Consider the following 17,489-nt stretch of genomic DNA (forward strand, 5'->3'; position numbering starts at 1 on the left):
TGTCTCATCTCTACTTTCCGCCTACTGCTGATTGACATACAAGCCCTCTTCACCGCCACCGGGACGCACACCTTGCCTAGCGTTAGGAGAGGTAATTATGTGACATTTTGATTTCTATTCGGCCGCCAGCATGCAGGCTGCTGGTGATGGAGGACGTGGACGCATGGTGGAACACTCCTATACACAGAAGCCTATGGGGTGGAGGGCGGGGGGGAGACATTGAGTCCGCTAACAACACGCCCTCGTAGCCTTGACTGTGCAGTAAATCTCCACGGAAAATAGAAGATGTCACCTTTAAGAGCGTTGAATAATCATTACAAGGGTGTTTTGGAGGAAAGCCCCTCTCTGCCTCTCATAGTGCGAATTGTCGCACTGGAGTGCCAAAGCATCCTGTCCTTTAAACGTGTTCTGGTCTAAAACTGTGGCTCCCACTTGAAACTCAGCACAATAGCTTGCAGCAGCAGGATTAGCGCTAACGCTCACTCAGCGCTAATGGGCACCAAATATATGGCACTTTAAAGGCTGACGGAACAAGCCTCTCATCTGTGAATTGGTGACATGTGGAAAAGCTGCTGCTCTGCGAGAGACCCGCTCCTCTGCCAGATACATTGTAGTGTCATGTACCCCTCTTTTTTCTCCCTCAAACACCGATCCGTTTCTCCTCAGGGGCAACGACTGCCTCCATTAATGATTCACGGGGCTCAAATAAAAGGGATTTAAGTTGACGTTGCGTCACGTGAGCGCGGCGCATAATACGGCGCGGTGTTATGGCACGGGGAAGAAAACCGGAGCCCCGGTCTAGCCATATGATGCTGATTATATGCGCGTTACCCCCACTTTCCGTGAGGGGAGTCCGGGCTTTGTAGTTTTTTTTTTATCGAGGCAAAGAAACAGAAAGAAAACGAGAGAAAGGCAGACGGAGAGACAGATCGCGCGCGGCGAGGATCCCGGTTTTGTGGATGGTATTATATTGCTGTCACGGACGGATATGTTTTTCCACGCGGACAGAGTCAGAGTCCGTGCTTTGGGAGGATGGATTTTATTTTGAGGTATTTCCGTCGATTGTTCATTACTGTCGTGAGTTATTGCCACGCGAGGCAGAGGTCAGTAGAAAAGGAGTGCAGGGCTTTAAGCCGGGCTGGAAAATTGAACTGGAATAGGAGGCTATTAATATTCACCTGCATCTGGAGATATGTCGATTATCCAAATTGCAATAGCTCCTTAAGTGGATCAATTGAAACATAAATTGCCACATAAGCGTGGCCAGTTGCGTATTTGGCTGCAATGTTCATGAATATGGTATGCAATTGCTTCATTTTGTGCTTCCAGTAAGCTTGGCTATACACATTTAAATAAACACTTAATCCATTTGGAAAAATTATGACAACGGGGGCTGCACAGATTAATATAGGCTAGGCCTGTTTTTGATCCCATCTCTTGCAGGTGGTCAACCCCATATAGCTGAGACACTGAGCTAGTGCTTGGCCTATATAACCGTTTGTAAATAAACGCGGCCATTTAAATCTCGGCTGCTATAACAAAAACCCAAACAGAGCAGGTGAAAGCAGTCACGCTGTCCCGTTCCAAAGTGTAATACATTTCCTATAAAAATGTATCAGTTTGTGGCTTTACATGGGGTTTGTGGGTATAATGATAAATCAAGTTGAGCTACATAAAAAGTAAGAGAAAGCAGTGGGGTTGTGCCTCTCCGCCAGGGAAACGAGAATATAATGGAAGACGGAGTGCCATCTAGGACCGCGCGGCCGCGCTGAGGTCACGGCGCTCGTGTGTGATTTATGGGCACGGGGACTTAGGGAAGCCGTTGCGCGCGAGCTAATGACTATTCGATCCATTTCCAGTGGTGGAGAAAATACACACGGAACAACAGAGGAACACAAATAGTGTTTTCTTTTCTTTTTCTTTTTTAAATAAGCCTATTGTATTATTTGTGTAATTGTGTTTATATGCCTTTAGGCTTGCAATGTTTTGTTAAGGTGTTTTTTTTTTATTAGGCTAGAATGTACATTTGGGATTTTTGTCCTGAGTTTTGCATATAGGGAGTTGTATTTGTATTGTTTTATCTGGGCTATGATCAAAAAACGCTTATACGAATCAGGATTTTTAGAATGGAAGCCACATAGCCTACATTTGAATATTGAGATGCAGGCTTGCAGGCCGACAGACTATAATTTTCCTATGTAAAAATATCCCCTTAATAACTTCAAGATTTGCGCATCGAATTTGACTGGATCTGTATTTTTATAACCTGATATTTTGTTTATCCGTCATTTAACCATGGCGCACATATAATCATTGATAGCCTTGATATTAGTCTAATATAGCCTAGTTTTCTATAGGGTCAGTGTATGGCGCGTGGTTTCTTGACGTGAAATTAGTGCATAATAATATAGCCATGAGAATGAATGATCAAAAAGAAAAAATGAATATGTATTTTCAGTGAGTAGTAAAATGCATGCTCCTATTTGTCCATTGCAGAATTACATCCAAGTGATTCCAGGGGATTGCACGGTCGTGGAGACACCCTTGTCCGCCTTCGGTGAGTCCATATATCTTTATTGATTTGTGTTATGAATGCTTGATGGTCATATCCTTATTCAATTTCTAATAAGTACCATGCATGTCCTGTACAGCATTCAGGAGCAGGGGACGACCAGCCCTATGGCTTGTACATTTCCTCGAAGCAGCGATATGAAGGGCCCGAGAGCAATAATTCGTTCTCATCCACTTGTCTTTGTAGTGTAATTTGTCACTATAAAAGTGACGAGGGGAATCGCACCTCTTGGAGCTGTGCCTTACTGCTTTCAAAAACCACTTTCCCTGAAAACCATCTGCCCGGCCCACGCCATGGCTTTACTGTGCTGAAGTTTTCAACGGGATTTTATTTCCTAGACATTGCAGATTTTTTTTTTAGCATTGTTTGGGCCTTTACTGCGCGTCCACCAACACACTGACATTTAACCCTGCGGTCAGTGCCAAATTAAAGAGAATCCCGAATCAGCATTTTGCCTAAACAAAGGAGTAAATAATTAAACAAAGCTTCTACTGTGATTTTTCTTTTTTTGGGGTGGGGAAAGAAAAGCCACGTTGGCTTAAAAAAGGAAAAAAATAAATCCTCATGCGTGGATTTTTGTCCCACTCACCATCCCACGCCGGTCGTGCGTTCTACCTTTTCTATAGGGCCGGTGGATGTGTGCTTGCAGCGCCTCAAACAGAGAGGCTGCGCTGGACGTATTTACAGCCTGGAGATGCGAAAGGACATAAATCTCTTTTTTTCCCCTCTCCCTCCTCTGGCTGCAAAAGACACCATTAACATGCTGAGGGATTCCCCCTGCTCTCGGCTCTCATCTCTTCTGTTTCTCACTGCGTGTCCTCTGCTTGCCTTTTGGTGATGAAACCTATTTCCATTTTTCTCGCCCAGCTCCTGGTTGGGGGTCTTTTCCCTTCGTTTTTTCTACATCGAACAAGACTTTGATCCACCGTTTGCCAAAGCTCGCAAATGTTGTAGTTGATTATTATTGTTATTATTTGGCCATTGAATAGCCTTTCCTCTATAGCAGCAGGCCGTGCGACCAGCACGTCCACTGCATGACAGCCAAAGCGGAGTAGGCTATTTGGCGTTGGAATGAAAATGAATGACCCGATCCTACACCACAGGATTGATACCCCAAATGCAAAAAGTGTCGGTTAATAATTAAGCCGTGCATAGAAGCCCTTTATGTTCCATGGGAATGAAAATGCCTTGTTGTTTTCGGTTGCTTACTCCCTTCTATTAGGCTATGTTACAATCCCATTCAACAAAACATGATTCTCACAACGCAGAGTAAATAAAAACATGCTTCAAAACGCGTTTGGGTGGGCGTCTAAAAGTCTATAGTGTTTATAATTATATATATTTCCACCTCATACATAAGCTACTACCTCATAGCGTAGGGGGAGGAGAGGCAGCCTCTTGATTTGAACTGGCTTTCCAAGGCGCTGCTTCATTTGCATAATTTTTCTTGTCTATGGTGACGCTATGTTTCGGGGGAGTTGTGTCTGCATGGTACTTGGTGAACGAACACATAGTCCAGCATAGCCCTGGCTACGTTTAATATTGGTATGAAGCCTGGGCATTGCTCTCTAGCATGTGATAAGTTCAATCGTGGGGGCAGATAGCGCTTATCTCGCTGACCTGACTGCTCACGCCTGCTTTCGTAATCTTGGTTTACCCATCCACGTCGAATAAGGAGAGGAAAAAAAAGGGAAAAAGAAAGAAAAAAAGGGGGGGATTTCGTTTCTTGTGCACACAGAGCCCCCTTCGGCTCTTCCTTTTTGTTGTGGCTGCTAATGCCGGGCGTGGGGCTAGGGCGCAGTCCACTGCTGCTGTGCTCAGCTCGCTCTCTGCCCAAACTTTTCTCTGGATTACCGCTTTGATCGATTTCGCCGCTGAATGAGAAAATATTGCGTCGTGCTTTGTATTCGTCGTCAGAGGATAAGGTAAGCAGGCCAGAAATAGGCTCCCTCGGTTGTAAATGGCGGAGTTTGTGTGTCGTGCTGGTGATTTATCACCGTATGACTTACATCTCGGTTCAGGAAGAGTTCACACACAGTCAAGGCAGCAGAGCTGGGGGCTGAACAGAAAGCTCGAGTCTGTCTTGCTTCTCTCTCCCCCATGCCATTTATTGCTATCGCATTATTTCTGTTGGAATTACACCAAAAAATCCTTTCTGAAATGTTTTCCAGAGCATCCTTTGAATAGCAGATGCAGTGAAGAGATCCTCTTTCAGTCTGTGGTTTGACTTGTGTTGAAGCTAACTTTAGTGGCTCTGATTTTGCACAGATTTCGCTTGTAGTAATTCACTGCTGCACAAAGACGGAGCTGTTCAACGTTTTCATTTTGGGGTTTTTCCCCCTATACTGTTCATTTTATTTTGCGTTCATTCTTTGATATCCATAGGTCAATTAACGAACCATTTATGGTAACTTTAAGATCAACACAACAATTTAACAGTAAACATTATTTGTTTGTCCATGTTTTATTATTAGCCTATAAAGTGTAGGCTATGTACAGCAATAGCATATCAGTTTCAGTGCATCTACTATTTTTGTGTGAAGTGAAAGTCAACCTGAAACGCTCACATGTAGGCTGTCTATTTATTTTGATCTCAAAAATGATTTTGAAAATTGTATGTTCTACATGCACTGTGCTTACTGGTGTCTGCTGTAGGCAATACAAAGCGGCAATGCTATTTGGGATTAGTTTGTACTTTTACTGCTGCTATTATTATTATTATTAATATTATTATTATTAATAATATTATTAATTGTATTATAATAGCGTAATAATAACAATACTACGTATATTTATGTTAATCTATAGTAGCAGCAGTATAGTAGTAGTATTGTAATAGCATTATTATCAGGGCTGTAGGGCTCTATTTAGAAAACATTTAGTCTACTCCACCTCTAACCCTAGAATGAAAGAGTCATACTCACGCAAAAAATAGAAGCAACAAAAATAGGCCTAACCTGTAGAAGTGTGTGTCTAAACACTATTGATAGTTTCCACAATAAGATTTTCAGCGGATAAGATCCCCGTGGTTACCTCGGTGACTAATGGTAGTGGTTTAGTGGCAGGCTTGGCTGTGCATCCCGGAATTGTGTCCACTTCAACATGGGGCCTGCCTGGCTGCTCGCACCGGGCCGTTCTCCTCGAGCGGGCCGTCCCGGCCCACTGACCCCCATACATCACCGCGACGGGCCGCCGCGCAGACACCACCGACAGCAGCCATTATTATGGGCCTGCGAGGAAAAAAAGTTCACGGCGTGGTCATGGAGATGCCGCGGATGCCTGCCCGGTTTTTCTGGTTTCCTCGTGGCTCTTCCATTCGTCTTGTGTAGCACACATGCAAAAAAAAAAGAAAAAAAGAAAGAAAGAAAAGAAATGGGGAGAATGCGGTTGTTTATCCTTTGCGCCAGGTGGCCGGGATAGCAGACCGCAGTGAGGTCTATCCTGTTACTGATGGAAGCTTCTTTTGAGTAATAGTGAGAAACAAAAATAGGCCCAGTCTAGCTTCAAGGAGATTAAGCAGCGCACCAAGTGTTCTCCCATGGCAAAAGGCTAATAATTATGAAAGCCCTGTCAATACAATATGTTGTTATCAATGTGCTATTAGACATGTATTTTACTTACATGCTTTCTATATTATTTTTGACATATATTCTGCATTGCACTTGTGTTCTAAAAATAATCAAAAACTAAAATAACAAATAAACAAAACTGAAACGGTGGTTGGCCAGTGTAAGAGAGTTAAAACATGCAATGCATTTGGTTATTGCTCCCGTTATGATCTCGCAGTATGTTTGCAAACGCTTTCTTGTTTTGAGGTTTCTCAGCACAGCTGGTAATGCAAGGTTAGTGCGTGTCTTTGTGCCCCGTGTAAGCCATAAGGTAAACGGTAATAGTCTACTGAAGTGCTGGCCCTATCTTGCCTGCATAGTCTCTCGTGTCAGGCCTGTATTGAAAAGTAAGATGGATCGCCACCATTTCTCCTCCTCACTGTGCTTCTTGTAACCCTAGGTTCACACGAGGAGGCCATTGGCGGAGAGGCGTCACGTGACCACGGGGTGCCAATGTTATTCTACAAGGGTGTCAAGACCCTGTCAGTTTCTGAAATAAATATTGGGAAACGGCGAGATGCAAAAGGCAACCTACTACGACAGCTCTGCAATTTACAGTGGCTACCCGTATCAAAGCGCAAATGGCTTCAGTTATGATGCCAATCAGGTCCAATATCCCCGGGCCTCTCATGTGGAAAGTGAGTACCATCGACCTGCCTGCTCCCTGCAGTCTCCTGACGGCTCCGTGGCCCTGCAGAAGCCGGGGGAGATGGCGGAGAGCTGCGACAGGAGCACGGCCATCCAGGCGGCGCAGTCCACGGTTCATCCCGAAAGCAATCAACCGCAGGTGCCAGTGTCAGGCCCACCCCCCACTCCACAGTCCCCCGGTGCTCTCGCCCAAAACGCGAGCAACGGCTCCAGCCAGCCCAGTGCCAAGAACGGCTCCCCGACCTCCACGACGCGAAAGGGGATCTTCCCCTGGATGAAGGAGTCCCGTCAGAACACCAAGCAAAAACCCACCAGTAGTTCCAGCTCAGGTACTTACTCTACTGCTGGTGGAGCACACACGCACGTGCACGCTCTTAACATATGCACGCTCTGTTCTCTCACTCACTCACAGAAACACACACACACACACACGCCACGCATGCACGCATATGACACAACAATGACCTATTTTTTGTTTGTTTGTTTTTTTACCTTTATTTATCCATGCAGGTGCCTTTTTTATTTTAAGTCATTTATTTAGGCCTATTTTACAAGGGACGACTGGGAATGGTGAGAAATGTTTGACTCTTCAAATTGAGTTTGAGATGAACTGTTCTGCGGGTCTATGTAGGCCTCAGGACTGACTCCCACCATTTGATGTCCCTGCTCTGCCCTACATTTGACCTGGAGCTACAGTAAACAGCCATCGCCTCTGATCACACGATGTCCCCTGCAAGACAACAAACAAACAAGCGAAAACAGTTGTTTCAGTTTGTCCTCCTGTTTTGATAAGGGGAAAACTTCATGGGTGGGGGCCGGCGGTTGTTTACTGTGGAACCATCTACGGTTCAACTATAGGCTACGAATCACATGCTCACATGGTGTGCTTATCATCAGGCCTGGTGCAGTGGATCTCAAACCTTTTTAAATTTTCCAAAGACCCCCATAACTCTGAGAGTGTACAAATGGACCCCTGAAGGTCACAGGACCCCACTTTGAGAACCACTGATCTAAGGTTCAGTAGTTGCATGATCACGTGTGTGTGTGTGTGTGTGTGTGTGTGTGTGTGTGTGTGTGTGTGTGTGTGTGTGTGTGTGTGTGTGTGTGTGTGTGTGTGTGTGTGTGTGTGTGTGTGTGTGTGTGTCGTTGTGCATGCAGTGTGTATTGCATGAATGGCCGTTATTCTAACGAAGGGAGTGCTAAGGGTTCATACTATTAATTTCTTGATAGGCTGTTTTCAAGTAGCCCCATGCAACACTATAAAGTGTGTGTTTCCAACACAGGCCTGGTTTTAGTGTGTATTTCTTTTGCAACGAAGCTACTTCGCCATGACAGTTGAAAATGGAAAGCAATGAGGCACCATTCTGGCACTCTCTGCATGAGACCATGGAAACTCATTATTCACGATGATCATAGCAGTTACGGAAGAGTTATTTATTAGGTATTGTAAATGATATTAGACACTATCACACTCTCGGAGAGCCATTAACGCGTTTCTCACAAATTCACAATGTGTGATTGAACGTGTTGTAGGCTGTCTTACGCATTTTACGCAAGGGCTGTGCCTTTTTACGCAATGTCTCCAGCGCCCTTTAATCAAAATTCCTTTATGATCCGATCAGTTACAAACATGTTTCAATGGCATGCAGCAATGCATAATCACGTTAATTGACACAATCATCAGTAATTGTCCTTGTACAGAGTCCGCTGTTCCCGGTGTTGGGCTCTCTTTCCATGTCTGAAACAAGCTAATGGGTTGCTGTTATGTCATGCTGTATTTGGTTCGCGCTGGGTTCAGACGACCGGTAGTAAAATTTATTAGGTGCTGGCAGCCTGCCACGCGTGGTAAGCAGACCCACACCTTGCTGTACTGCAGCCAATCCCCAGCCTCCTGGAAGGTGAGACTTATTGGTGGGGGCAAAGAGAGCGGGCTTTACGCACCCATAGGAATACATAATGCCTGCATTACGCGTGTGACTACAGGGGGAGATGAGGGTCAAAATGCTTTAGCGGAAATATTTTAGGGTCGCCTGTTCTCGGATCGGTTATTGACCTACTATATCGTGATTACAAGGTTTCTTTCCTGTTCTGTCATTGTCGCAACGCGCGCAGAGCGGCGCTTTGTACGCATTGATTGTTAATTGTCTTATGGCAACCCGTTGATATGCCCTCTGTGCACTGCAATAGGGAGCTGATTTATCAAAATGTTGGGATTCCAGGAAACAGAATGAGAAATAGAGAAATAATGAGAAAGTCTTTATTTGTTGCTGATGCTGAGGATGGCATATTTATTGTGGTAGTAAAACTATGCTCTGCTTTCAGCCACCCCTCTGCCTCAGTCCCGCTACTGATGGGGAGATTAGCTATCAGCTGTGTGTGTGTATGTTCATTGTCACACTACTCCCTCCCATCCTCTTTAACCCCTTCTCCCTCGTTCATTTCTTTCTTGGGTCCCTCTGTCTCACACTGCATTTCTGTGTCTCTCGGTCTCCCCCCTTCCCGTGTTTCGCCATTAATGGATTACTAATTGACACCCGTCTCCCTCTTCTCCCTGACAGTGGAGAGTTGCCCCGGAGACAAGAGTCCGCCTGGCTCAGCAGCGTCCAAGCGGGCCCGGACGGCTTACACCAGCGCGCAGCTCGTTGAGCTGGAGAAGGAGTTTCATTTTAACCGCTACCTCTGCCGGCCCAGGCGTGTTGAGATGGCGAACCTTCTCAACCTGACCGAGAGGCAGATCAAAATCTGGTTCCAGAACCGCAGGATGAAGTACAAGAAAGATCAAAAGGGTGTCGGCATGATGCCCTCTCCTGGGGGACAGTCTCCACGGAGTCCCGTGGGCCCAGCCTCCGGTGGCGGTGGAGGAGGATACCTCAACTCTATGCATTCTCTTGTAAACAGTGTACCTTATGAATCACAGTCGCCGACGTCTTACAACAAGCCCCATCAAAACGCATACGGCATGGCCACGTCATATCCCCCTCCTTTGAACAGCTCCCTCAACAACTGCCCGCCCTCCCAGAAGAGGTACCCTGGGACCGACTCGGCCACGCCCGAGTATGACGCGCACCCTCTCCAAGGCAATGGCAACTATGGGCCGCACATGCAGGGCAGCCCCGCGTATGTCGGCGGAGGCTACATCGATTCCATGCCCAACTCTGGGGCCTCTGTTTTCGGTCTGACCCACCTCCCGCACCCGCCGTCCACAAACATGGACTACAATGGAGCAATCACAATGGGCAACAGCCACCATCACGGAGTGTGCGATCCGAACCCGACGTACACAGACCTTACGCCGCACTATTCTCAGGGAAGAATTCAGGAAGCGCCCAAATTGACGCATCTGTAGCGGTGGTGCAGCCCGGATCACTCCGCCCATTGTCTTACATCTCCACAGATCCCATTATCGCTTTGTTTCTGCCGCCTTCTTAATGGCTCCCACTTTTCTCTCTCTATGCTTTTTCTTTATGTTTTCTATAGTTTTGGTGTGTGTGTGACGTAGCGTAGGAAAATAATCACTCTTGCTTGAATTCTTTTCTCTATTTGCTCGTGTCATTTGTCCCACAAAGACCTTTATCTGGGCTCAGACGCCAAGCGCGCGGAGGAGGAGGAGGGGTGGGGGTGGGTGGGCACAATATTATGCATAGACCTATTTAATCTTTTATTTTTCTTCTCTCGTTTAAAAATCGAAAATCAAACAGGGTATTATGAACAAATATTATGGTATTCTTTTTCAATGTGAATTTGTTCGTCATTTTTATTTATCCACATTTGAAGAATTGTGTGTTATTTTTCATATTTTTTTTTTGCATTTTGTTGCACTTGTGAATGGATCCTCAAAGAACCACAAGCCGGGATTGATGAGGAGATACATTTTTTGGCAGGAGAGGTCTCTAGAGCTGACACACGACCTCCCCCTGCCTGTGTTGTATTCTGTTGGACTTTCTGATGTTATTTATTTCGTTCTATGTGTAAAAGATGAAATCCTTTTAGTATTATTTGACACCCCCGCGCTCGCTTCGTGCGGGGTGAAGGTTGATGGAATATAATAGAGGCCCGTTCCAGTCCCGTACCTGTTTAGTCTGCTATACCAGCTCCCCTCATGCAGGACACTGCTAGTATGTTGCTGTTTGCGGTTTCTGTTTATTTTGTTATTTTTTTTATTCTTCATATTCGTCGTATTCTCATTCGAGGAGGTGATTTGTTTTCTCAACGAATGTAAAATCAATCAATCATGCAATAAGGGTGGAAAAGAAGGACACACGTTCGTAATTTCTTTATTGAAGAAAACAAACAAACAGCTATTTTTTTGTTTCTTTTTCAATGTCATACATTCCATGCTGCTCCACTCCAGTTGGAAGAAATTAATAAATGAATTGAAATATAATTAGAGTTCATCCTCCCAGCTTTAATTTGACGCACCCCAGATACATAACACATCAAAGAGAAATAAATCAAAAAATGACATGTCTCCCCGAGACAAAAAAGCAAAATAATCCAGTGTATAGGCTACCTCTTGCTATCCCATAATCCATAATTTATATTAGACTACCTAACACCATATCATAAAAGTATTTATTATAGAATATATTGTAATTGTAATTTATGACACATAGAAAAAGCTTTTGTCACGGTTTTTAATATTATAAACGTATATGGTAGGCTAAACATTGCAGTGAATTTGCCTCATGCAGGAAAAGAAAATACAATATACATTTCCAAAATTCATGAAGTAAAATACATAAGTGTGCCATGGAATCAATGCTGCTAGTTTTGTATCCTCGCCTTTCGGCAGCCAGAAAACACTCGGGTGGTCCCCTTCCTGCCTCTCATCCGCGCAGGCACATCCATAATAATAAAAATGTCACAAGGGCCTTCTGGTGGATCTGCAAGAAGACAACAAGCTAAATGAGAAATCGTTCGAAAAATAATTATCTGATATATCCAGTCAGTCAAATTCACTCCCGGCGCTTTCCATCGAATGAAGGCTATACAACAATCACAACCGGGGTTCGTGGATCTATGAGTATTTGCGGATGGCAGCTTAAAAGCAGTGTGAATGCTTCAATTGTAAAACAAAATAAAAAGAATAATGCACTTAATGCATAAACACACCAGAACTGAAAGCATTGCAGGTAATGTGTTTTGCTATTTTATAGGCTGCTTTTGCGAAGCAAAGCACCAGCTGATAAGAAATGTGGCCTATAGCTCTAAATGCGTTTTTACATTTTCAAAATGCGAACATTTATTAATTTTATCGTCCACTTTGGCATTGTAGGCCTAAACAACAATCCCCAAATATCTCTTCATTTAACGCCCCCAAAAAATAGGCCGTGGGAGAATAGGCTATAAGTCATATGTGTGTGTGTGCTTTGTTCTGGACGTTTTCCTCACGTTGTTAAAAACACCCAATGCCTGCTTGCTAATGTTTATCTTCTCTCTCTCTTCCTCTTTATCACTGTACATCAGGACGAGTGAAACATCTGATCATGTTTACTGGTTATATTATCTTTAAGTGATAGCAGTATTATTTGATAACACTATAGTGCTGCACCGTGTATCGTTTTCATCTTGAATATGATTGATATTACAGGGCATGGACATTACTAGCCCTGACATATGGCTAGCAGGGGAACCTAGAACAATTGAACCATGGTGTGGTGTGGCTGTGTAGAAAGGCTCGTGTAGACTACCGGGCAATTCTGGATCCAAAACACGCGTGCGCGTGAGCACGCACGTGCGCGCACACACACACACACACACACACACACACACACACACACACACACACACGCAGTGAGACACTGATTTGACCCATATGTGGCATACACAGGTAGCACATAAATATAACGTTTTTAGCTGAAATAGAAAGCTTATTATTTCCTCCATTGCATTTCCATCCGTGGGAAAGTGCTCTTAAATCAATCCTCCTGTAAAGACAAGTGGACAGGCTGGGCTCCACAGAATACTGCCACCCACTCCATTCCTTGCACACAAAGCCTGTGCATAATTCCAAAAAGCCATCCATCTTTCCCCCCCTAGCAGCCCTGTCCTATACCACACACTCACCTCAAAAATGTGTATGTTTATCAAAACGAAAATAATTGTGTTGCGTAAAAAGCTCAAACGCGGGGACCATGATGAGGAAAATAAACGATGGAATATGCGCGCCGCTCCAGCTCCCTACTCACCGTTTGCGCAATTTCGCTCTCTCGTTAAGGAAATCGCCCTCTCTTCTTATTTATCTTTTTTTAAAACACGTCCCTCCAGCGACAGCCCGGCTACGACTGCGAACAGAAACTGGCCATAATCTGAGTGACCAGTGTTTCTCTCTACTTCCTGGCTGCATTTGATCCGGGGGAGAGTTAGGAGCCTTAAATGTGTTCTGAGGGCACCGAGCTGTCAGACCTTTTGGCGAGTAAGATTGATCGCGCGCAGGCTTCCAGGACTCTTTGTTTGGTGTATAAGCAATAAACTGAGCGAGGCCTACCACTTCTCTTCCACCACTCTCTCACTCACTATTCCAGTTTTTTAGGGGGGTGAAAATACAACATGCACACACTGCTTGACGAAAAACATCCCAAATGTGGCTTTCACAGATTATTCTGGAAGGCAATGAAACCAAACACTGTGGGGAAGACCCATGTCAATAGACATTTCCGTCTGCGTTATGGAACTCCGTTAGATTCGTTGCAAATGAGCAATTATAATGACAGTGGTGTTTGTTTCATTGCACTCCAATTATTTTTATTTTATTGAAAATACCTTATACAATGACCGAATCAGCATCGTCTATCGGTTTTTTTGTCTGTCCACTCATAAATAGTGAATTGCTTCTGCTGTGGCCTGCCTAAACTTAAAAATCGTTGGATTAACCATATTGAGATATTTGGGTGATGCTTTTTTTTTTTTTTTTTTTTTTTTGAAGGGGTGAATGTGACTGTTACAGGAGTCTTGCATTCCCTGAAAATCGAATGTTTTAATTGCAGCTTTGATCAAATGATTGTGGGAAGATGAATCGTGGTGTGTTGTTGTGTGGTGGTGGTTGTGTGTGTGTGTGTGTGTGTGTGTGTGTGTGTGTGTGTGTGTGTGTGTGTGTGTGTGTGTGTGTGTGTGTGTGTGTACGCGTGTGATCGAGCGTGTGTTTGTCTTTTTGCATGTGTATGTAAGTCTGTGTGTTGGCGTGGATTACCGTTATGTTTAATCAAGGGAGCTAAGGGTTCATATTAGCTGTATCTTAGACCGTTTTTCCAATGCAACACTGCATGTGTATGCTAGCCTATTAGCCTAGCCATGTGGAAATATATAGCCTAAATGTCAGTGATTCTGTTTAATTGACTATACTGTATACATCTCTGTGAATGTTATGGTTAGAGTGATCGTTCCATTTCACACCATTCGTGTCATATGTCCCACATACTAGCAACATTTCTACGAAGGGGATGTTATTCTGCAGGAACCACTTGCATGCAGCAGCACAAGTGATGCCTATATGTTGCATCTCACTGTGTGTCGTGAAGCTTTCATAAGCAATGCATTACATATTTTAGTGTATGGTACATCGCCTGAACAGCACAGTCATACAGTGAGCAGCCCATGGGTCACAGCTACAGAGCACATTGGATTGTTGTGCTTTGCTTCTGTCAAGTGCTTTCAACATCAGTTTTCGGGTTGAGTGTGTGCTTGTGTGCGTGTGTGCGTGTGTGCTTGTGTGCGTGTGCGTGTGCGTGTGTGTGTGTGTGTGTGTGTGTGTGTGTGTGTGTGTGTGTGTGTGTGTGTGAGTTTCTTTTTTTGTATCAGCTCGAGTCTCGCCTATATGAATATGAAGTAACTTGGCTAATGACCGCAGGCATAGCATGAAGCTAGGGCTACTGGCGTGATGTGTGTGTGCACGGTGGGGGCGTTCACGACTGACATTCTCAAACAATACGAGAAAGAGGAGTGCACCGTAGGCTATAGCTACTTCCCTGTAATAGAGAGCGTCAGCCATACTAAAAACACATTCTGTAGCTTAGTGGAGTGGACTGGGGAGGCGAGAGGAGGATAAACTGAGCGGACAAAGATGTAAATAAAAACAGCTCGGTCCCCACTGAGCGAGGCGTTCTTCACCAGAGTTTTTGGATCAATCAGGGAGACAGTGGCTTCTTTTGATTAAACCCCAAATTGTCATTGGGCAGAAGTAATCATGTGACAGGCAATTCGGTCCAATTTCAACCTTGTCTCCATGAATTCAATAGTTTAATAGTAGCTCGGTCCCCATACGGCCGTAATCAGTGAAATAGAAAAAAACGCCACCAGGAGATTTTTTTAATGATTTTTTCTCTCTCTTTCTCACTGAGCCGCAACGTTTATAAAAATACGCGTGCAAACTTTCCTCGGCTCTCAGGGAGCGGAGATGAATTACGAATTCGAGCGAGAGAGCGGTTTTATCAATAGTCAGCCGTCGCTTGCTGAGTGCCTGACATCTTTCCCCCCTGTCGGTGATTCATTTCAAAGTTCATCAATCAAGAGCTCGACGCTTTCACGCCCGACACTGATTCCTCCTCCTTTCGAGCAGACCATTCCCAGCCTCAACCCGGGCAGCCATCCGCGGCACAGCCGGCCTAGACACAGCCCCGATGGATGCAGCCCGCTGCCCACCGCCTCCCTACCCCCGGAATACCCCTGGATGCGGGAGAAGAAAGCCTCCAAGAAGAATCACCTGCCAACTTCCACCGCGACCACCATCTCCAATGGACCTGTGTGCTTTTCTCCGAAAGGTACATGGGTTTATTTTTATTTCTTAAAGCAGGACATTTTTATCTATACAAAACAGAGGGCACGACACCACAGCTATTGTGCTTATTAAGTGCGCTGCAGCTGAATCGCAGCCTTATTACACAGTAGTAACCGAGTTAGATATGGGAACGTCGGTTTCCTGTAGTTGTGCTCGAATGGGAGAAAAAAAAGTTTGGCCAAACTTTTCGTAATGTAAAATGATTTATTTGATTTCCACGCTGCCCTTCCTCGCCGAGCCGTGCCAGAGTTTTGATGTGTGACAGTAATGAAGAGTGATGGAGTACCGTTGCCGTGCAGGGCAGCTGGAGCATTCATTAGTAGCCCACACTACTCTAGACCTCACTGGCTTTATAGCATGCTCTTAGCTGTGTTTTGGTTTCAACTGGGCTGATATGGTACGCTATTTGATGTGTCAAGCACAGCCTTATTATGCACTAATGATTTTTTGTTGGGGATAAAAGCTGTGGGCTACATGCTTGTAGCTTCAGCGGCCATTTTGCTGCAGTGCCCAGTGTGTCGAGAGGCATTCTCTGGTGTGTCATACAGCCTAAAAGCTGGACCCATGTCCTGTGTGTGATAATAGTGCAACTCCTGTGTGCTTTTTATTTAATCTGAACCCTGTGGTTGTTTGTCTGGTTGCCTTGTTCCAGGCTCGCCTGAGGTCCTGGAGAGCAGTGGGGGAGGAGGGGGTTCCCGACGACTGAGGACGGCGTACACCAACACGCAGCTGCTGGAGCTGGAGAAGGAATTCCACTTCAACAAGTATCTGTGCAGGCCGAGACGCGTGGAAATAGCAGCCCTGCTGGACCTCACTGAGCGTCAGGTTAAGGTCTGGTTCCAGAACCGCCGCATGAAGCACAAGCGCCAGACCCAGAGCAAGGAGAACCACAGCGGCGAGGGGAAAGGGCCGGGCGGCGCCGAGGACGGCATGCACAGCGACGAGGACGAGGAGGACGAGGACTCGCTGTTCGAGCAGGGCTGCAACCCCGTGAGCGCCGGGGCCCTGCTGGAGAGAGATACCTGCTCCTTTCAGCAGAACTCTCTGGGCTCCACGCAGCTGCAGAATGCGGCGGCTCACAATGACGAGGCTCTGGGCTTTGCCGTGTCACCGCTCCACAGCAATGACAAAAATCTGAAACATTTCCCCAACCCGTCGCCCACTGTTCCGGGCTGCATGTCAACAATAGGGCCCGGCTCTCACGCCTCTGGCCCGGACAATGGTGACAGTCCCGCGACCCTGGATGTTTCTATACACGACTTCCAAGCATTCTCCTCCTCGGATTCTTGCCTGCAGCTCTCCGATGCAGCCTCGCCTAGCCTGTCAGAGTCCCTGGACAGTCCCGTGGACATATCGGCGGACAACTTCTATTTTTTCTCAGAATCCCTAACTACAATCGACCTGCAGCATCTGAACTATTAATTGAAAATCAATCAGAAAATATAGTTTTTGTTCTTTTCAATTCGGAACAATGAAAGTCAGGATACGGTGTTATTAATTCTGATGCTAATTTTGTGGTTATTTGTATATTCGGCACATTTATTCTATTGCTATCTGACCGTTAATTCAAGGTAAGAATGAAATTAAATCATTAAAATAGACCCTATCAAACGTGGCTTGTAATTACCATAACAAACTGATCTCTTGAAATGGAAATTATGAGTATATGAATAATTATACAGTATTAGGCCTATATGGAATCTGGTCGTTTTTATTTTTGTATAGCTTCCAATGTCTTGAATATTTTTGTTAGAATACATTTAACTTGCTACAATGGTTTCTCTGGTTTTCTGAGTCATTTCTCGTATTTTCAAAGCTACTAATTTATTTAAATTATTGATGCATGAGATATGCTAAATGAAATAATTAGGACGTATATATGACGTTA

At 45.0% G+C, this 17,489-nt stretch overlaps 2 protein-coding genes across 2 annotated transcripts; both read left to right on the forward strand.

The window, feature by feature from the left end:
• Positions 1 to 2,538: 2,538 nt before the first annotated feature.
• On the forward strand, positions 2,539 to 10,238 carry hoxa3a (homeobox A3a). The gene is made up of 3 exons (XM_080734901.1): positions 2,539 to 2,557; positions 6,581 to 7,157; positions 9,387 to 10,238. The coding sequence occupies exons 2-3, from the start codon at positions 6,698 to 6,700 to the stop codon at positions 10,172 to 10,174; spliced, it is 1,248 nt and encodes a 415-aa protein (XP_080591027.1). The 5' UTR covers positions 2,539 to 2,557; positions 6,581 to 6,697; the 3' UTR covers positions 10,175 to 10,238.
• A 4,982-nt stretch (positions 10,239 to 15,220) lies between these two features.
• Positions 15,221 to 17,023, forward strand: LOC308292539 (homeobox protein Hox-A2a-like; the record flags this gene model as incomplete). Its single annotated transcript, XM_080734902.1, has 2 exons — positions 15,221 to 15,584; positions 16,254 to 17,023. The coding sequence occupies 2 exons, from the start codon at positions 15,221 to 15,223 to the stop codon at positions 17,021 to 17,023; spliced, it is 1,134 nt and encodes a 377-aa protein (XP_080591028.1).
• Positions 17,024 to 17,489: the final 466 nt, after the last annotated feature.

The sequence above is a fragment of the Nannobrachium achirus genome, assembly GCF_963921795.1.
Source record: "Nannobrachium achirus genome assembly, chromosome: 10".
Taxonomy (NCBI): Eukaryota; Metazoa; Chordata; class Actinopteri; order Myctophiformes; family Myctophidae; genus Nannobrachium; species Nannobrachium achirus.

Coding starts and splice junctions, on each gene's coding strand:
- hoxa3a (XM_080734901.1), top strand. CDS start 6,698: ATGCAAAAGGCAACCTACTACGACAGCTCTGCAATTTACAGTGGCTAC. Junction 7,158..9,386: donor CACCAGTAGTTCCAGCTCAG/GTACTTACTCTA, acceptor TCTCCCTGACAG/TGGAGAGTTGCCCCGGAGAC.